General features: G+C 37.2%; 1 protein-coding gene across 3 annotated transcripts in view; it reads left to right on the top strand.

Annotated features, from left to right (window-relative positions):
* Positions 1-19204, top strand: part of TBC1D12 (TBC1 domain family member 12) — a 45243-nt gene that overhangs the window by 11462 nt on the left and 14577 nt on the right. For 2 of the 3 annotated variants that reach the window (XM_064144718.1, XM_064144720.1), the window contains exons 2-4: positions 3340-3463; positions 10864-10920; positions 17845-17960. In XM_064144718.1, the coding sequence (XP_064000788.1) occupies positions 3340-3463; positions 10864-10920; positions 17845-17960 (297 nt within the window). The remainder of the gene's footprint in view (positions 1-3339; positions 3464-10863; positions 10921-17844; positions 17961-19204) is intronic. The other variant, XM_064144719.1, reaches the window with a different exon arrangement.

The raw sequence follows: 19204 nt of genomic DNA, 5'->3' as shown, positions 1-19204 counted from the left end.
GTGGTTATATACAGCTAGCAGGGAAAAAAACTTCACAACTTTTCCATTGGGCTTTTGTAAAGTAAAGCTTAATTTGATATACTAATATAATAGTTCTCTCTCAAAGGCCCTCTAACAGAAAGCACTTTTCAGTTCTAAAGTTTAGGCCTCTTTTTTTAAAAGGAATTTTGATTTTTTTAAATGGATTTTGAGATTCTGTACCGAAATACTGTTGGCTTTCAGTTCATCTCAATGGACGACTTTTCCTGGGATCAGTGAAACTCATGAATATTCTAAGCAGCAAATACATCAAATCTAGTGCACTTCCTGCAGTTCAGCGAGTGCATCTTATAAGCATTCACAGATGCTGTTCCTTAACAGGGCTTTTGTAAGGTTTTACTTTTGTCGACAACACATCAGATACGATGCTGTTAGCTGACAAAACGATGTATTAGAAGTGTCCTTCCATCTTCAGCAAAGCTTCTTTGTAAACCTTCCATTCCTTTCTCTTGGATTAGCATTCCTGTCTGAGGTTTATTCTGACTTGCTATGAAGTCTGACCGACTTTTTGCCTTTGCAAGAAACAGACTTGAATAAATACTTATTAAATAAAAGTAAACTTGTCTAATTGCACTTATACCTTCCTAAAAAGCAAAAGAAGTCTTTGCTTAATTCATTCAGTACACCAAAGAATATTAAACCCCCCTAACTCCTCAAGATGCATTATGATGCTTTGTTTTAATGTTATATTTGTTTTTAAAAATTAAATTGGAAAAATAAAGTCTCATAAGAACTTTGATCATGCTTCAATCTTTTGTACACAAATATTAGTTAAAAATGTTATGTGTTTACATGGTTTCCCTTTTTAAATCTGCCAGCTTCCTGGTTAATCATTAAGCAGCTTCACTACAGTGACAGATTGATACCTATGTTAAAGACATGTGTCTTTTCAGCTTCTATAAGTGCCAGAAACCATGGAGCTGAACTGCTTGGTAATCCTGGTGGTATTCTGTAGCATATGCAGAAACTGTAGTAGCTGTGACTATCCATGAAGGCAGGATGCACAAACTGTTTGCAGTTTTAGGAATGGTACTCCAGAATCTATTTGCCTGCACACCTGCATTTTGGACAGAAAAAACTGCTCCAATCAAGTTAAAATACACTCTTATTTGAATGTGCTATCATATTAGCTGCAGATTTAAGGCTGTGATATAGCATTTAATGACATGCTGGTATTTAAAATACTTTATATTTTCTTGATGATTCTGTGAGCACTGCGCCTTCCTTCCTGAAGACAAGGTGAAGCACTGTGAAAAATGTCCTGTACTTGTGAAATGAAACTTTGTTATTTGCATAAGACACTTTCTACAGCTCTTTTTTAAACATTTTTTTTTTTTTTAAGAATGGACCTGTTCATTTCCCTAATGATTTGCATTGCTGGGATCGATTGTGGACAGTATCTTTTAAAGATGTTAGTAGCATGTCTTGGTTCCTCAGCCCTTTCTTCCAGGTCACTAGTTTGATATTCTGGGTGTGCTTACTTTTTTTCCAAGGGTGTGGACTAAGATGCTGCAGGTTTCCCTGGTGGGGGACAGAGTTGCAGGGTGCATAGATGACCACCACTGCTTATTAGAATACATGGTATTAATGAAGCTGTTATTAATAGCAACAGCTCAAATCCATTAATGGCAGGTAATTATTCATACTGTGCAAGTGGTTATTCCCAAGCATTCTTTCTGAGCTTAGTGGGTTGGAACAGCAGCCTAGGAGACTTGTACAGAAGTGGAAGAGTGTGGTGGTGCACCCATAGCTTTCTTGAATCAGTAATTACCCTTTTTTGTTGTTTTGTTTGGTTTGGTTTGGTTTTTTTCCCAAGTTATTCAGAGCAGTGTGTGCTGGTGGCTTCATTTAGAGCATGCAGTCTTGGTGGTCTGAGTTTCTTGGTTTTCTTGGATTCCACAGGAACGCTAGTGTTGAGTTTACTGATTCTTGGGAGACTTTCACAGTTTATAAGCATCTGATTCTCCTCAGCAGATGTCTGTTTTCTTGTGGATAGATCTTCAGCTGCACACAAATATCTGTAGACTCCGTTCAGGCAAACTTGCACGGAAGGGATTTTTGTGACAGACATTTGCTTGTTTCCCAAATAACAGAAAATATTCTGGGAACTGAAAAGATAGTTTCTATTTGAAAGCTATGCAATGTCTTACAAAGACTAACAGTTCCTGATTGTGAAACTATGCTGCATGGTCAGAAGCTCTGACAGTGACGGAATTTAAGAGTGACTATGTACTTTTCATGCAGATTGTAGCTGTTGAAGCATACTCCTTTTATCTAGGCAAAGCCAAGATAAAGACTTTATTTTTGTGCACAAATGTGAATGCAGTGAATTGCAGAGGAATTGTATTTTAAGATACAGCAAATGCTTTAAATGAAGAACGAATATGGAACCTACAAAGTCAACGAGGTAGCACTGCACAAAAATGTCTTCCAATAACGGCACTCCATATTCTGTTCAGAGGTCAACTTGTAAGGATCCTGATAAATAACATTACAGACTAGTTAACTTTTAATCCCTCTGTTTTAGTCAAAAGTTTCTGGAAAGTAACTTTCCAAAGTCAGAATAAATGCACTTCTCACATTTTCAAAGTACTTGTACATAGCAATACATTTGTACATCTAGACAATGATTGTCTAGATCTTGTGATGCTTGGCTTTCTAAGAAGTAGTAGAGCAATGCACTCATCTGCCTGTTTTGAGTATAATTGCTTTTGGCACTCATCTGCCTGTTTGAGTGTAATTGCTTTAGGCACTGGCAAAGGTTATCTGTTAAACTAAAGCTGTGTGTACATTTCTATGTTTTCTAGTCCACGTTTTGAGAGTTGAAGGTGTGAAGAGTGCAGAAAATTTATAGCAACTGTAATAGGTCACTGATTATTTTTTAAATCTGTAAGTTACATGGTGATTTCCAGCTGGTTTTAGTCTCCAAATAGTTCCTTAAGATACACTGAAACAGATCCCAAACAAAAGTTTGAGAGATGATGTAAGATGCTAACTTACATTTAAGAAAATGTGGTATTACTAGAAGAGCTCTGATATTGCATAAAGTAACTTAGAGTTCAGAGCTAAAACTGAGTGTTAAGGACAAAGATATTAGTATCTAATCACCTGTAGTGAAAAGTGATCCACTTCAAGGTGATTATTTTGAACTATAACAGAAAACTAAAGTAGCACCATCTGTCTGCTGAGCAGTATCTCTCTCCAGTGGTGAACCTCATTTAAAGAAATGCTAAGTCAATACAAATATAATTTGTTGATATGGTTATGTTAAACAAAAAGAAAACTCTCATCTCTTTTCAGAAACTTTTTCACTAAAAGGACAAAGGAACTCAAACCTGCTGTCCAAAGCGCTCCTGGTTGGAAGTTGTTTGGAAAAGTCCCACCTAGAGAAAACCTTCCGAAAGATTCCAAAATAATTCAGCAGGTGAGTGAACTCTAAAAATTCCCCAATGCTTAAAGATGAGTGTATAGATACTGCAGCTTTATCTCCACTTGGTTGCAACCATAGGATGACTTGGGAAGATGCTTTTGGGACTTTGTCTAAAGAACAGTAGTTACCGAGGGAGTGTGAGTTCTATGATTTATCTAGTATGTTCTTCAGTACATCTTGGTGCTTGTAAACAGGTGATATATCTTCAAGCAGTGTTTAAGATGTTTAGATCAAAACATCAGAACATGATATGCTGCAATTCTTTTCATGGTAAATTGATGATGAAATAGTCTAGTTTTTTATCATGAAATTCAATTCTGAGTTACTTTTTCCTGCTTGTTGGCATAAGCCCATCATCATACTTGCATATTCAGTTTTTCTTCAAACTAGATATGTCTACTAATTCTTGGATATCCCAATGTTACAAAACTGGTTTGTCGGTTTTGTTGTTGGTGTTGTTGTCGTGGTTGGTTAGTTTTGTGTTTGTTGTTGGGGTTTTTTCCATCTATTTTATCTCTCCATAATGCCTGGAATACTATCTGAGTAAATTGTGACAAAGTCCTTAGAATTCTGAAATGCATAACCTTGTTTCATTTATACCTCAAGTAGGATTAAAAGTCCTTTTGTTTCAAAATAGTGCTATATGCTGAACTTGTTTTGGAGTTACTGGGATACAACAGAAAGGTGATTCTGATTTCCTTCCCCTGATAGCAAGTTGTGCTTCCATATATTTGTTCCTGTGGAGTCTGTCTTATATATGATAAAATAATAATAATAATAAAATGGCATGATCTTTAAAGATGAGTGATTGGTAATGTATCCATACTTCATGTTAATTTGAACTCCTGAATTTGAACGATTTGTTGATGTAAATGTTAATGTCCCCTGTGTTGGTGAAAACAGTAACTTGGATCTCTTGAGAGCTGCTTTCTCTGTCTCCTTGAATTCCATATAAGCTGATGTGTTTGGCAGGTGCAACTGCCTGTGAATGAGACAGTGTTCAGCTATCTTCTAGAAGGAGCTTTGTGGTGAAGAGGGCCTTTTGGGAGAAACTGACGTGGAAAATGAGAGGTTCTTTTTGAAGGACTTGTAATGCGAGTGGCCACACAATGAAATGTAGAAAAATGTGCTAGTTTGAAGCTAGCTAGAATGTTTTGGTGAGAAGAATTATGTCACAGGCTGTGAAAGGGAAACAATGGTGATGTCTACTTCACTCATAGGCTTGCTGAGATGTATAAGAACAAGAGAATAAGGCATTCGGCGTTCGGGCACAGCCTGGGCTTTTGAGCTGCGTTTCTCTCTAACCTCACCCTCTGTCACTCTGATTAATCCACTTGCTTCCTAACCCCCGTGGCCGACCCTCCATTTCTTCCTTGGGGCACAAGACAACGTCTGGGGTAAGGTAGAGGGGTGGGAGAAGGTGGAAGGGCAGTTGGGAGCCCCTCCTGGGGACTCAGGTTTCTGGGAGGGCTGTTGTGTTTCTGTATTACCTTTTACCTTGTATATTTCTGTATATAAATGTACATACTGTAAATATCTGCTTGTATGTTGTGCTAAGCTGTAAATAATAAGCCTCATTCAAATTTCCAGAGCCATCTGAGTCTAGTCTGGGTGACTTCCAAAGTGTGGGGAGGCAGATAACACCCAAACCATCACAGAAAATGATAAGATTACAGCAAGTGCTGTTTACTCTGAAGTAAAATGGATGCTTTTTAAAAATTGTCAAATACAATTTTCCTTGTTTCAGTGCAAGTTTTCTTTCAGATGAATGTTGTTGGCCTTATGTCATGAAATTATTGTAAAAATCCAGAAATCTCTGCCATCCTAAGAAATGGAGAATGTGTACAATGCTACCACTCATCTCCTTCAAGTTTTCTAGTAATGAAGATGTTTGCTCTGGAGACAATCATCATCTGCACAAATATTCTTGTTTTATTATCCTGTTGTCTCTCAGTGACTGTTTTTCTTTTAAACTGTAGTATTTCCATTATTTTTTAACTTAACCAAAGACATAGAACAGCAAATATATTAAACCTATGTACTGTGTTTAAACACGATTGAGTTGGTTCTAGACACTAGTCATGTGGTTTGTGTTATAATCATTAACAGGTTAGGGTCACTCCTGGATTTATATAATCTTGAGTAATGTGATGGTAAATAGCTAATATTTTAAGCTTTTAACAAATAATATTTTAAGCTTTTAATTTAGTTAAAGTTATAAAAGGGGGATCCAGATTGATGATGTAGTCTACACAGAGTTAAGTCTACTCTGAGAAAAATTTGATTCTTAAATTGAGAGGTGACCCTAATGTCTCCATATTTAACATGTGGTATCTCTTGCCCGTATGTTTAAAAGAAACAGTGTAGGTCCTTGTGTCTTAGGAGAAAAGCCAATGATGTATTTTCTCAGGAATGTTCAGAGTGCTAGGGTGGCCATGGATTAGAAGGAGTAAAGGCATACTTGGCTATTGAAGATCAGCAAAAAACAGTATCTTCACTTTGAATGGCAGACTGACATTCCTAGTCTGAACTTTTTGCTACACTGGAGATGAGCGAAAAGAATCTAGGCAAGAATGCAGTTATGAGGACTTTGAGAAGTTGATAGAAAGATTGTTAGAGCTTAGCATGTTCCGTTCACAAGTAATTCTGTGAACTGGCAGTGTACTTCCTATCCCACATGGAAATGTCTCCACAAACCTCCACTTTGACTTTCTAAATTGAAGTCAAGTTATCATATGTGATTTGAAACACTGATCTTCTGTTTTCCCCTGACATTTTTAGACATCTCTAGCCAGAACAATGGCTACTGGTTGTTCATGAGCTTTTGTAAAATGAGCTTTTAGGTGCAAGACTGCAGGTAGAACAGGCTTACGCTGTAAGCAAGCTGCCTGTGAGGGAATTTATGACAGCTCCTCAACAGCTATGGATGTTCTGCATGATTAAATACAAAATTTGGTGACTTTACTATGCCATTGAAGAAGGAGGGTGTCACTGAACTCTGGGTTGAGGAAATTCAGTAATGAATCAGCATCCTTCAGATGAAAAATGAGATCTTAAGAAGCCCTTTTGCGGGAAATATTAACTCATAACGGAAAAACCTTTGTAATTAATAGAAGAAGGATGTCCTTTGGGTAAGGGTAATACTTACATCAAAGGTTATGCCAACATTGTCAAGCTCGAAAGAATTCCCTGTTAGTGAAACAAGAAAACTCTTTGCATCATTGTAGGTTTATAGTCAAAGGGATGTAGAGCTCACATGCCCCATTACCATCCTGGCTGATGGAAGCTTCCTTTATTATCCTTCTTTTGATAAGGATAATGTAGTAAATAGATAATTACATTTAGATGAATACTTGTGTCTTCCAGTTGCTGTTTATCAACTAGACATTGCTGCATATGCCTCTGCAGAGACAACAGGTAGTGGTCCTGGTATTTTGAATAGCTTCCAAGAAGATCTGAAAACTTAATTTGGGATAGTGTTTCAGACATTTTTCAGACAACAGTGCTAGCCAGCTCTGCTTTCAGAGACCATCTAATGAAAATTATTGTAAATAATTTCTTTGCAAGTTCCTTAGGTTGAAGAAGATAAATATTTTTAATTGAAAAACAGCCTGTGGGGTTTGCATGGCTGGGGAGATGGCAGAGTACCCTGCAGCTGTGCTGCCATCAGCATGCTCTGGGCGAGATGCTCTAGCTCAAACTGGGTCAGAGGTTGAAAGTTCTTGGCAGCTGCATCTCTGCTCACAGCTGCTGGCATGCTTGACTCCCCTTGGATTTAGAGCTGCCTAAGCAGGATGTAATTGAGGCCAACTCTTTTGCTGGACATCTCCCTTCTCTGGACTTCCTTCCTTAACAGTTTTTTAAAAAGAGAAAATAGAAACTCCTTAGGACTGCAAATGTGAAATGAATTTGGTTTTAGGAAGTGTGCCCTTCTTTTTTATGAATTGCAGCTAATAAAACTGACTACTATAAGAAGTACGTGGTCATTAATAATTGGTTTGGTGAATTCTTTTCATTCTGTACAGAAATCTGCTTTAAATTAGGCTGCTGAAATACTTTAATACAGAAGCATTTAAGGCAGAAACTGACTTGTGCTGATGTGCAACATTTTGGTGTGGATTGATTGAAGTGCAAGTTCCCTTTTAAAATGCAAGCTCAATTTAATTTTTTTTGCAGATATGGTTAAAAGGACTTCTAATCTGTGATCAAAATGGCTTTGGTTATCAAACAATTGAAGTTTAGCTCTTGCTTTTTATTAAAGAAGTCTTGAATACTTTATTAATTTTTTTTAAAGCAACATGGTGATTTTTTTTTTTTCTAATGTGCCCCAAGTATGCTCAAAATAGCTGAATACACATCACAACGTAAAGAAAAGTAAACCATACACAAATTATTTTTGTTACCAGTTTTAACAAAGTATTGTCAGTGACAACCTTAAATAAGAGAATGGGGAGAGGGGAGGAAGTTCCTTTTCTGTTTAAGCCTGACAAACCATGAAAAGCTTGCAGTGATTTAGAAATGATTGCTTATTCAGAAGTGAACTAAAACCATCTTTTCCAAAAGCTGACACTCTGTGTACCAAATAGAAGGTACTAATTTTAGGTAGTTCATTAAATACTAACTCTGTTTTTGATGACTGGATCACTGTCCTACAACTAACCTCTGAAAATATTATTTTTGAGTGGCTCCAAAATATATTTAAAAAAATTAAATAATACTGTACTTGAAGACTTAAACCCCAGTGTCTTAACTTGCGTATTTTTTTCTGATGATGTTATCTCCAGTCTGAAATCTAATGGAGAAATTGCATTCACTGAATCAGCAGTGGTCTCCCAGGGCAAGAGTTGTTGGAAGTTTTTCTTTAGAGGAACAAATGCAATTTTAATCTGTTTTTATATGACTCAGACCTCTTAATTTCCAGTATTAACTCTTCTTTCCAATTTTTGTTCTTTCAGTTTACCACTGCTTGAAGCTCCTAACTCTTAAGAATTATATATGGCATGTTTGTCCACAAATCTAAGGATTTGAATATCTGAAAGAAGTAGATCAATACAGTGCTAGGTGCTTTTTCAGAGGATTAGATCTTAAGCAGATAGTTACCCAGACAGAGATTGTGTTGACTTGGCTTGCCCTACTACTGGACAGAAGAGAACAGCAAGATTTCTCCCTGTTTAGCAGGCAGATAGAAGTGTAATAGTAACAGCCTAGAAACCAGGGTAAACAATGAATGGGAGCATTTGGTTTTGCAAAGAACTTAGAGCACCTGAATTATAATTTATCTGCTAGCAGCAGTGAGAAGGTGGTGATAGCTTTCTTTGTAGACACTGTAGTGGTTAGATTCTCCAGAAATGTCCACTATCTTTCTGAAGTCACACATCTAGTCAATAAAATGCTGTGCTACAGGTAAAACAACTAAACTTTCACAGTGATGAAGTGCTAATGAAATTGGCATGACCTCATTGAGACAAATGTCAGTACTAGGTTCACCCTGCTGCTTTGACAGAGAAAACTTGTCAAGGGAAACTCTTGTTATGACAGTGCTATGTTGTAGCATAAGTGCATCTTCAAGGGAATCCTCTACAGTGTGCATGGGCTTAATGTTTTGAAAATACTGCAGAGATGTTGACTGCTACATTTAATTCTTCTGATTTGATTTTACAAAAAGAAGTCTTTGAGGTCAGCTACAAAGAGTATTGATGCAAAATTTCTCATCCTAGAGCTTGAAAAAGAAAGGAGCATTGTGTGTATTCTCATTTCTGTCTTTGGAAATTGCTGAGTTTTGAGGAAACAAAGTATATAAAACCAATTATTAGGTAATAAAAAGGATAGAACTTATTTTACTTTATAATAATAATAGTAATAATAATGTCTTCTGAATCCTCTTTTTTTATGGGACGACTCCCTGTCTATTGGATCTTTTGGATTTCTTTAGCAAAGGATGACACAGATAAAAATAGTTGTTTTTTCTTCTCTTAAAAAGTGAGCATTGCATGTTAAACAGGCTTATAGTTCTGAGCCTGAGGTGCTGTGATAGCAAAAGCATTATCTAGGCAGTCTGTATCAAATTGTAAAAGGATAGAATTTAGGAAAAAGATTTACATGGTAAAGATTCTATCTTTCATGAACTTTAAAAAAAAAAGTGTTGGGCTTTTTAATATAAGCCATATCCTCCTGAGCCTGAGGCTAAGTACTTCAGTACTGAAAAGGAGAAAATAGTATAGCAAGGGAGAGGGAAGACTTCAAAATTATTTTCATTAGTCTGAGTTATGCATGGTACAAGAGCACTGCAAATATATTCAGAAATAATGCTGAAGGCATAAGATGCTTATTTCCCTTCTTCCAGATGCTACAGCGTGCTTAAATGCATGTGTCTTTTCCCCACTCTATGCCATCTTTAAGCTCAATTTTTCCATTAGAAAACTGGTTTTGTATATTGGGTGGAAACCTGCAGAGCTGCAGTCATACAGGGTATCCTGTAGCTGAGCATGGCTTTTCCCAGTTGCCTTGCTGCAATGTGTATCAGCCTTTTCAGACTGCTGCTTTGAAACTTTCTTTTAAGTGACTGTTTCTCAAAGCCTTAATGTGTCTTAGTTCTCATCAGCTCTCCGGTGAGGTTGAGATGTAGCCCACTTCAGAGCTTTCTGTTTAAGAATACTAATTAGAATGTGGCAGATGAAAAGATGAGAGCCTTAAAGGCCCAGTTTAAATCACTCTACTATTCAATGACATTTTCTACCCTCACACATTGAATAGAAAAAATCAAAGTTTGAATGTGCAAGTTCTGTTTAGACACTACTCTAGTACTTAGTTTCTAGCCAAAGGCTTACCCAAGTTTGGTTAAGTTTCTTTTCCCCTTTCTCTGCGATGCAGGTACTATTCTTGAGCATTCATTTTAAGCTTTAAAGCTAACTAGTTGATAGGTAAAGATGTCGTTGGGTGTGAGATGCAATCTTACGAGGAGTTTATAAGGAGGGCAAACAGTTTCAGTGTTTTGTTCTTTTCTTTAAACCAGCATATCTTCCAAGGCTAGTGGTTAAGTGTAACTCCTATGGGTGGTGTGGACTAGGGAGGAACAGTGTATCAGAGTGTCACGCACTTTATAAGTGCTGTAGAGAAAGATCTCCCTTTAGGAGATTGTAGAAAATATAAACCCTCAATTGAACCAGAAAAGTAGTCCAGTAGATGTTTGTATGCATCATGCCACAAGTAGAAGTCTTGGCGTGTGTTTCTGTGTTTTGAAGACTGGATAAGAAGGAGGAAGAGACACATCCATGTTTCTTCAAATACAGACTATAAATACATGTGAACTTAAATTTTGGCTTGTATGTTGCTTTATTGTAATGGTCTTTTCCTTCGTTTATTCACTAAGGCTTTGCTTCTGTTTTTCTCATTAGGATGACAGTTCTGGCAGTCTTGCATCAATATCTGCTCTCAGTCTATTAAACACAGGGGTATGAAATTTAATATATATATTAGTTATATTGAATACTATGCATGGGACTATGTAGCACTCATTAAAATAGAACAAACATTGCATTTTCACAGTGGCATGAATATTTAATGGCACTAACCATCAACTCATTAGGTACCATTAGTAAAATAAACAAACAAACAAACTTCACACATGAATCTCACTAACAACTTAAAATGATAGATTATTATTACTATTATTGCTTATATTGCATGCTCTTAAATAAGAAGTAGGTAATGCTAGACCTTAAGAGTAATTTACATTCCATGTTTGCTTGCTTAATGGTAGAAGTTGTTGAAAAGTTTTATTCATAACATTTTTTAACACCTTGTTTTAGCTTTGAAATTGTTATCCTAGAATTTTGTTTTGCTGTCAGTAAGTCACACAAGCTTCTAACAGTGACACTTCAGAACTCCATATGCTTTTAATCACTGTTTCCAATATGAAACTGGAAACCTAGAAACATGTAGCTGTTGAAACCTTTGTTATATCTTATGCCTTCTGTTTGCTGTGGCTGCTATCCTTGTGAAATTGGTCCAATGCACTTCCCTGTTACTTTGAAAGTGTTTTATGTAATACCACACTCTGTTTTAAACAGGAATGGTATAAGTTGGCTTTTTAGTTCTGTGAATCAGTTACTCTGCCTTTTTGAAACAGAACTGTAATATAATTGCTGGTTGATATGTGATGCCTACGGCTTGTGTGTTCAGCCACTCTCAGCTCTTCTCTTTTGGGCCCAAAGGCTATGGTTCTGTGTTTTTCAGTAAACCACACAAGATGAAATGTGATGCAATTTGTTAAATACCCAGTTGCAATTTGTTAAATACCTGATTGAGGGGAAACATAAAGTAAATGAACAACTGCAGATGAATGGCATTCCTTTGGAAGGTTGACCTTCAGTGTCTCTTTGGTTGTTTCTTGTACAATGTGAAGAGCACTAACTTTCCTACTTTGATATAGATTTCCTCCGATATAGCCTCCAGGTTAGGAAAGAGTTTACTGTTCTGTCTGTCCTAATAGCATCTGGCATTCTTAGTTCTGGGAAAGTGTCTAACTTAGGACTCACAGAATTTTTCAGTGACATATACTCTTGCAGTAAGCACATCTTTGTTTATAATCACCTTCTAACCAGTGCCAGCTCAGCAAATTTAATACTTAAATTGAGGACACATGCACATGATGACATAGGAGAGAATCCTTATGCATTACCAGAAAATCTTTGTATATAAATTTTCTGGTAGTTTTATTAAAGTTTAGTAAATGGACACCTTCCAAAGCTATTCTGGTAATGCTTCAATTCTGGGTGATCAGCCCAGCTTGAAATGAAGGGAAATAATCTTTTTTTACTATATTTCTAGTCAGCTAGAAAATAATCATATGGATGTTTTTAGAGGCCATCTGCTACAAACTTGCACATCTGTATAGAAGGAAGAGAGGTTTAAAACCTCTTGCAGAATATATGGCAATCCAAAGTGCTTCTTCAACAGATTTCATGATTGAATAAAACCTTTTTCAGTATCAGGCTTAGAATATTGGGAGAATAAAGCATGTTAAAAGAAAATGTTCATACACGGAGTGCACACTTTGTTTAGTTGGGAGTTTTAATATGTCCTGACATCTACTTTAAATAGAGACAAGCTAATAAAAGTTAATTCAGTGTTGCTTATCAGGGCACTTTCTCCTTCAGTATATCTAAAACATAATAGCATCTGTGGTACTTAATCTGTATAATTGGTACATTCAGGACTGTGAGGACTTTCATAGTACTCCAAGACTTTTATTGCTTATTTTTAGTTCAGCTTTTGTTGTTGGATCCTGTATAGATCAAAACTTAGCCCAGAAAGATGCGTATTAAATTCCATGGTCAATATTTATTGCTTTAAAACTCTGTAGCATGGGCAGTGTAGATGCAAGTTTGTATTCTAAAACTGAATCATCACATGCATGCCTACTTAAATAATTTATCCACACAAGCATATCCTGCTTAATGTCAACTAATGCTTTTGGAACGCTGCCTTGCAGCTGGCTTTCCATTCTGTGAGGTAGTTTGCTTGGTGCTGGAAGGAGCAGATACAGGCAGTTACGGGTATGTCTGGCTGTGTGCTTCAGTAGTGTTGAGAGATCCCTAAAACGGTTCTGAATGGTCTTCAGAGGAAAGACAAAAGAAACTTCAGTTCTGTATATTATTCATGTAGATACCAAGGCCTCTGCTGGCTTCTTATTTTCTTTTGTTTAAAACAGTAGGTGATTTTCTGGTGTTGTAGTGGGGTTTTCCCTCTTTTTTAGAAGACAGTTTGAGATAGCTTTGTCTTCTTAAGCACAAAGGCAGTTAATAAGTAGAAGACTTTATTCGCAGCCCCAGTTACCTGTTACCTGTCAATAGGTTAATAGGCTTATCTTTACTTCTGCAAGAATGCCAAAAATACAAGTCCCTCCATGTACTGAAGTGCTCTTAAATATATTGTCACAGTGTTTTTAGGGAAAAAAACCATAGTTTTAGTCTATTAACGTGCTATTTATTGGCAGTAAATAAGAGGATGCAGCCTTAATAAGGAGAAAAACTGTTCTTATTTTCTAGTAAAGCTGAGAATATTTTTTTCTTTTTTTTGGGTTTGTGGAAGGTTCCATACCTTATAAGAAACACCTGATATGCTGCAATAAAACCATTTTTTGACATTCTGTAGGCTACTGAAATGGAATATGTGACACCTCCAATTTTGGTGTGGTGTGATGTTTTGAGTTTGGGGTTTTGGGGTTTTTTTGGTTATAATCAGGTCTTACATAGTCTTGAATCTTGGGCACCAGCTGTTCTGTCCTCTGGTGTATGCTCTGAATGTTAATCATTTGACAATATGTTAGAATTTAAATTGTGTTTTTACTTTGCTATGAAAAAGTATTAGCTCATGTCTTTTGAAGTTAAATTCTGTTAGGTTAGGCTTTTTATCCCTTGCCAAAAATTGTAGGTTCTGCATCAAATATGAAGTTGGATTATTTACATTTACAAAGTATTCCAGGGAAGAGGAAAAAAAAAGATATTTTACTTGCACCAATTTGTGAGTTTTGTATATGTCCGATGGCTTTAGGATCTAATCTTCAAATGAGTTCCTAGAGCACAGGCTTCTTGAGGAAGGGGCATCTTCCATTGGAATGTTTTGATACTTTGATTTCATCTTGGGGAATATAAAGACATTGACCGTTTGTGCCTGAAGGTGGTTTGGTCTCTGATTTGCCTCCTAGTTGTGCTTACTGATTTTGCTCTCTGTGTATGTATTATTCTCTTGCAAACACTGGTTGTCCATAAAGTGTGCTTTCAGAAGCACAGTTAGATGACGCTCTTTGCAGAAATCCCTGTTGAAGAGTTGAATGAACTTGATTTTGTGACTTCTCTCTAAGTACTGTAAAATGGGGAAGTAATTCAGAACTCACACCAAAAATAAGAGATGGGTTTGCTGCAGCTGTGCTGCAGCCTGGATGCTGACCTCTGACTTAAAAATGTGCTGGGATGTCCTGAGGTATAAAGCATGACTGCCTATTATGTCTCTGGGTTTAGATAAACTAATTTTAGGCTTAAGAACATGTATATTGATTCATACAGTGAATATTGGTTTTCTGGTTTTTCTTGTGCCTATATGAATTACAACAGTATTCAATCAATCATGTATCCACTTGTTCAAGATACTTGCTTGAATATGCCTAATTATGTTGGATTCTTACTAATTTCAGTCAAAAATTGTCTTAGGAGTTACTCTTCAGGAGACAAATATGTTCTAGTAAATTAGCATAACCAGAGACTTAGAAATATTTAGAACCACATTGTACTTAATAGCTGGCCAGTAACTCTTAAATTATTATATTTACAAAGAATTAGGCTTTTAGTGTGTATGTCTATAAAAATCATGATAGCAAGTAGTTCCTCATTCTTTTTCTTTACAAAGGCCTTTACATGGGCTTTTTTGGAAGACAGAAAAGCAGCAGAGCTTATTTTCTGTTTGAAACAGTAAACTATTTGCTATAGATTTGTGTTTGTCTTTTCCAGGACTCTAACAAAGTTATTTGGTACACTGCCATGGGCCAAAATGTGATAGAGTGGTTAAAGGGTGGATAGCTGAAGATTTAGTTGGGAGGATGGGGGGAAACCACTTCAAAAGATATTAAGAATGTTTCAAACAGTCTTTGGCTTGTTTTGTGGAGGTGCAGTCCTCAGGATCTGGAAAGTGTAATGGCATGTAATACATGTGGCCTTACCAGTGTGGACACACCTGATTTCCTCTGATCTCTGAAGCTGGTTAGTATTTTGATGAGAAGCCACTTGGAAATATTCTGCCTGCTACAAGTGGAGTCTCCATCCTTGGTGATGTTAAAAATCTGGCCAAACCTGTGCAACCTGCTGTAGTTGACCTTGCTTTGAGCAGGGAAGTTCATCTCCGGAGGTCCTTTCCAACCTTAGTTATTCTGTGATAACTTCCTCTTGAGCCAAGATCAGCCTGGCATCACTGAGGTTGTGCTTTCCAGATCATTTAATGGATTATGCCTGGTGTGGAACAACAGAAATTTTGTTAGAGATCATTAAAATGGGAAGGGTAAGGAGACTGAGCAGAAAGCTTTAAGACACTTAAGTGTTGAGCGGATGCTTTGTACCCTCTCTGGAAATCTGAGGCTGCATTGTCACATTTGTGAGAGGTCTCTTCCCATCTGACTTCACAGACTTCAACTGTGTACTGAACTTTAAATGTATATAATAGCATTAAAGTTGTCAGCTCTGTTTCTATGAAGCTGTCAATGAACACTAAGCATGTGAAGCCCTCTTTTTCTCTGGGAGAACTAATGTGTACAAGAAGCTGTGTATTAGATGTGAGATTCAATTGGGAGCACTTCCTAGAGAAGATTTGTGTTTGATTGGGAAAATGTATCCCCTTATTAGTAATTGTTTTGTGGGAGTTTTTTGTTGCCAAGATATTTTCTTTAGTCTGAGATTGAATTTATTTGCTTACTAAAGCAACAGATGCACAACACCACACTCTCTTTGGATTAAAAAAAAAGTCTTACACAAGTTAGAGCTTATTTGGCTGTGTGATTACTAGACTTCACTAGAGCTGTGTGATCTGTGGAAGTATGTTAGTAGGGTACTTTCTATTTCTTAAAGATGATATTTCAGCTCTTACTAATCTATGTAAGAATTCCAGCATATGAGAAGCTTGCAGTAGTATTTAGCCTTCACACTTTAAGTAGAGCATGTACCCATGAGCTAATTTGGTTTGTGAACAAGTTCAAAGTCTTCTCACAGACAACCTTTTAAGATTGCTGGACCACAAGAGTGGATCTCCCAGTAATTTGACAGTAGAGCATTATTTACAGAGGCTAAAAATGAGTGAGCATAAAATGAGTGAGTTTGGGTCTGCTTAGCCTTTTTCTTCTTGTGAAAAAAAAGGAATAGGATTCTTGCTTCCTTAGGATCTTCTGTGTGTTAAAGGCTGTTGAATTTTTCCAAATAGATTACAAATTTTGACCTCTGAGAAAGACATTATCTGAAACAAGATTGTAACAATAAATTCTGTTGTGTTGTCTCTGAGTACAGTGCAGATGGCTCTGGAATAGCGTAGGTTTGATGGCTTGGCTAAAGGCTCTTGGAACTTGAGGAGTGACAGTTCTTAGGAGGGCTATAACCAAAAGGAAAGAAATGGGAAGAGATACACAGAATCACAAAATGTTAGAGGTTGAAAGGGACCTCCAGAGATCATCAAATCCAAACCCCCACCAAAAGCAGGATCTGCTAGGGTTGTCCGCACAGGAATGCATCCAGGTGGGTTTTGAAAGTCTCTAGAGAAGGAGACTCCACAACCTCTCTGGGCAGCCTGTTCCAGTGCTCTGTCACCCTCATGGCAAAGAAGTTTCTCCTCATGTTGAGGTGAAACCTTCTATGTTCATGTTTGTTCCCATTGTTCCTTGCCTTATTACTGTGCACCACTTGACACCCACCCCTCACATATTTATAGACATGGATCAGGTCCCCTCCCAGTCTTCTCCAGATTGAATAGCCCCAGGCTCTCAAGTCACTCTCCATAGGGGGGATGCTCAAGTCTCCAATCATCCTGATGGTCCTCTGCTGGATTCTCTCCAGCAGATCCCTATGTCTCTTGAACTGGGGAGCCCAAAACTGGACACAATACTCCAAATGTGATCTCACTAGAGTAGAGGGGGAGAAGAACTTCCCTAGACCTGCTGGACACACTTTTGATGCACCTCAGGATACCATTGGCCCGTTGCTGTCCCATGGAGAACTTGCTGTCCACTAGGACTCCAGGGTCTTTCTCCATGGAGATTGTCTCCATCAGGGAAACTCCTAACCTATACTTGTGCCTCCTGTTATTCCTCCTCAGGTGCAGGACTCTGCACTTGTCCTTATTGAGCATCATGAGGTTTGCCTTCACCCAGCTCTCCAGCCTGTTGAGATCTTGTTGAATGGCAGCACAGCCTGATGGGGTGTTGGTTACACATTCTTGTTTAGCGGAGTGCAGTGGGTTGTTTTTGCTTAGGTTTTGGGGTTTTTTTTGGTCAACTTCACATGCTATTTAAATAGTCTTGTGCACTAGTTAGTGTGGGAAGGTAATGCACATTTCCTAACTGATCCTTGGATGCTCAGTAGTAATAGTGAACTAGAATACATAAAAAATTAAGTTGATACAAGAAACTGCTTTCTCATTTATCTGTAGTTAGCAGTTCTGGAAAGCTGCACTGCTTTGCTATAAACAATTTTGGTCTGTAATGGCAGCTCCTTGCTATCTTAACTAAATATTATACATTTTAACATTATTTAGCAAGTGTTAAACAAGTAATATTCTACTTACTGATTAGAAATTTAAGGACAGAAAGTTTAAATATACTTTTTATCAATAATGTTGTTTAGGAATATGAAGCACGGACAGGAAGAATGTATAAACCTCCACCCCCATCAGCAAGACGTAAAAATATTGAGTTTGAACCGCTTTCAACTACTGCTTTGATTCTGGAGGATCGACCAGCGTAAGTATGATTCTGCTGTGCAACTGATGATGACTAAATTGGTTAGATCTGCTTCTGATGAGGTAAACTTCATCATTCTTATACGGAAATATTACTGGATTATTCCATCCCACATAATCCCCTAACAAATACCTCCAGAAGAACCTATAAGTGTATTATACTCTAGGTGAGGCATTTTCTCTCGCTGTAGTGGGACCACTAGTCTGTTACCTACTGTATATCACAGCTGCCTGTGTTGCAGGCATCCTTAATCAGGAAAAGAAGTTTTATTGATTTCTTCACTACCGTCTCAGTCACATTCCCTTTTCCTTCCCCCATTCTGGAAACTTAATTTCCTAGACCAGTCAGGAAGACTTAGCAGGGGCAGCGTCACTTCAGCAAACCTCTACTTGGCTTTCTGGAGAGGTTGGTTTATTGTTTTTGGGTGGTGTTTTGTGTTTGGGTTTTTTTTTTTTTTTTTTTTTTTTTTTTAAAAAAAAAAAAGGGTTAGGTAACAGCAGGAGGAGGAAGAATTGCCTTTGAAACACAAGTAGTACCTTGCTGTCATAAATGCTGCATACTGACAACTGCAATTAAGTGTTTTGTTGGTACCAAGATGATAGTGTTCACTGAAACTGTTCCATGCTCCTGTTCCAGTCATGTTTTCATGGCTCTTTAAAACTGCATCTGAAGGCAAGGAAACAACAGATGACAATGGAACAAAAAATGCATTAAGTAAAATAAGAATAGTAATGAAAAATGGGTAATAAATCGGTCGGTATTTTCAGCTACGCAGTCTTCAGAAATTTAAAGGAAAGTGGATGACCTGATTAGGAAGATGTGCTGAAGGAAAGCAAGTGGAGAGAAGCTTTCAATTTACACCTTGAGAAAGCTTGTGATTGCACTGTTAAATGTTTGCTCTAATCAATTCCAATTAGAAAAAGGAAAACAGAGCATGTAGTGCTTCCTTTGAAATTCTCTCTAGTGATATATAAGCTCATTCAGTGCTAAGAAAAGTCCTGAACAAAGGTGTGGATTACTATGCTATTTATTTTCTTTTTACTGTATACTACAGAGTAAGATATGTAATAAATGGTTTGCTGATGCTTTTCTGTACTTCCAAAATGTCACAGTTCACAAACTAACACATGTATGTTCTTATAAATGCCCCATCTACTTGTTTTGAATTGGAGCGCATAATGTGTTGCCACAGTCTTCATCCCTGAAGATACATTCTGATCTCACTTTCAGTGGAAATATTAGCA

The sequence above is a fragment of the Pogoniulus pusillus genome, chromosome 6 (assembly GCF_015220805.1).
Source record: "Pogoniulus pusillus isolate bPogPus1 chromosome 6, bPogPus1.pri, whole genome shotgun sequence".
NCBI classification, from domain to species: Eukaryota; Metazoa; Chordata; class Aves; order Piciformes; family Lybiidae; genus Pogoniulus; species Pogoniulus pusillus.
The sequence above is the reverse complement of the archived record's forward strand: the minus strand, read 5'-3'. Positions and strand labels throughout refer to the sequence as shown.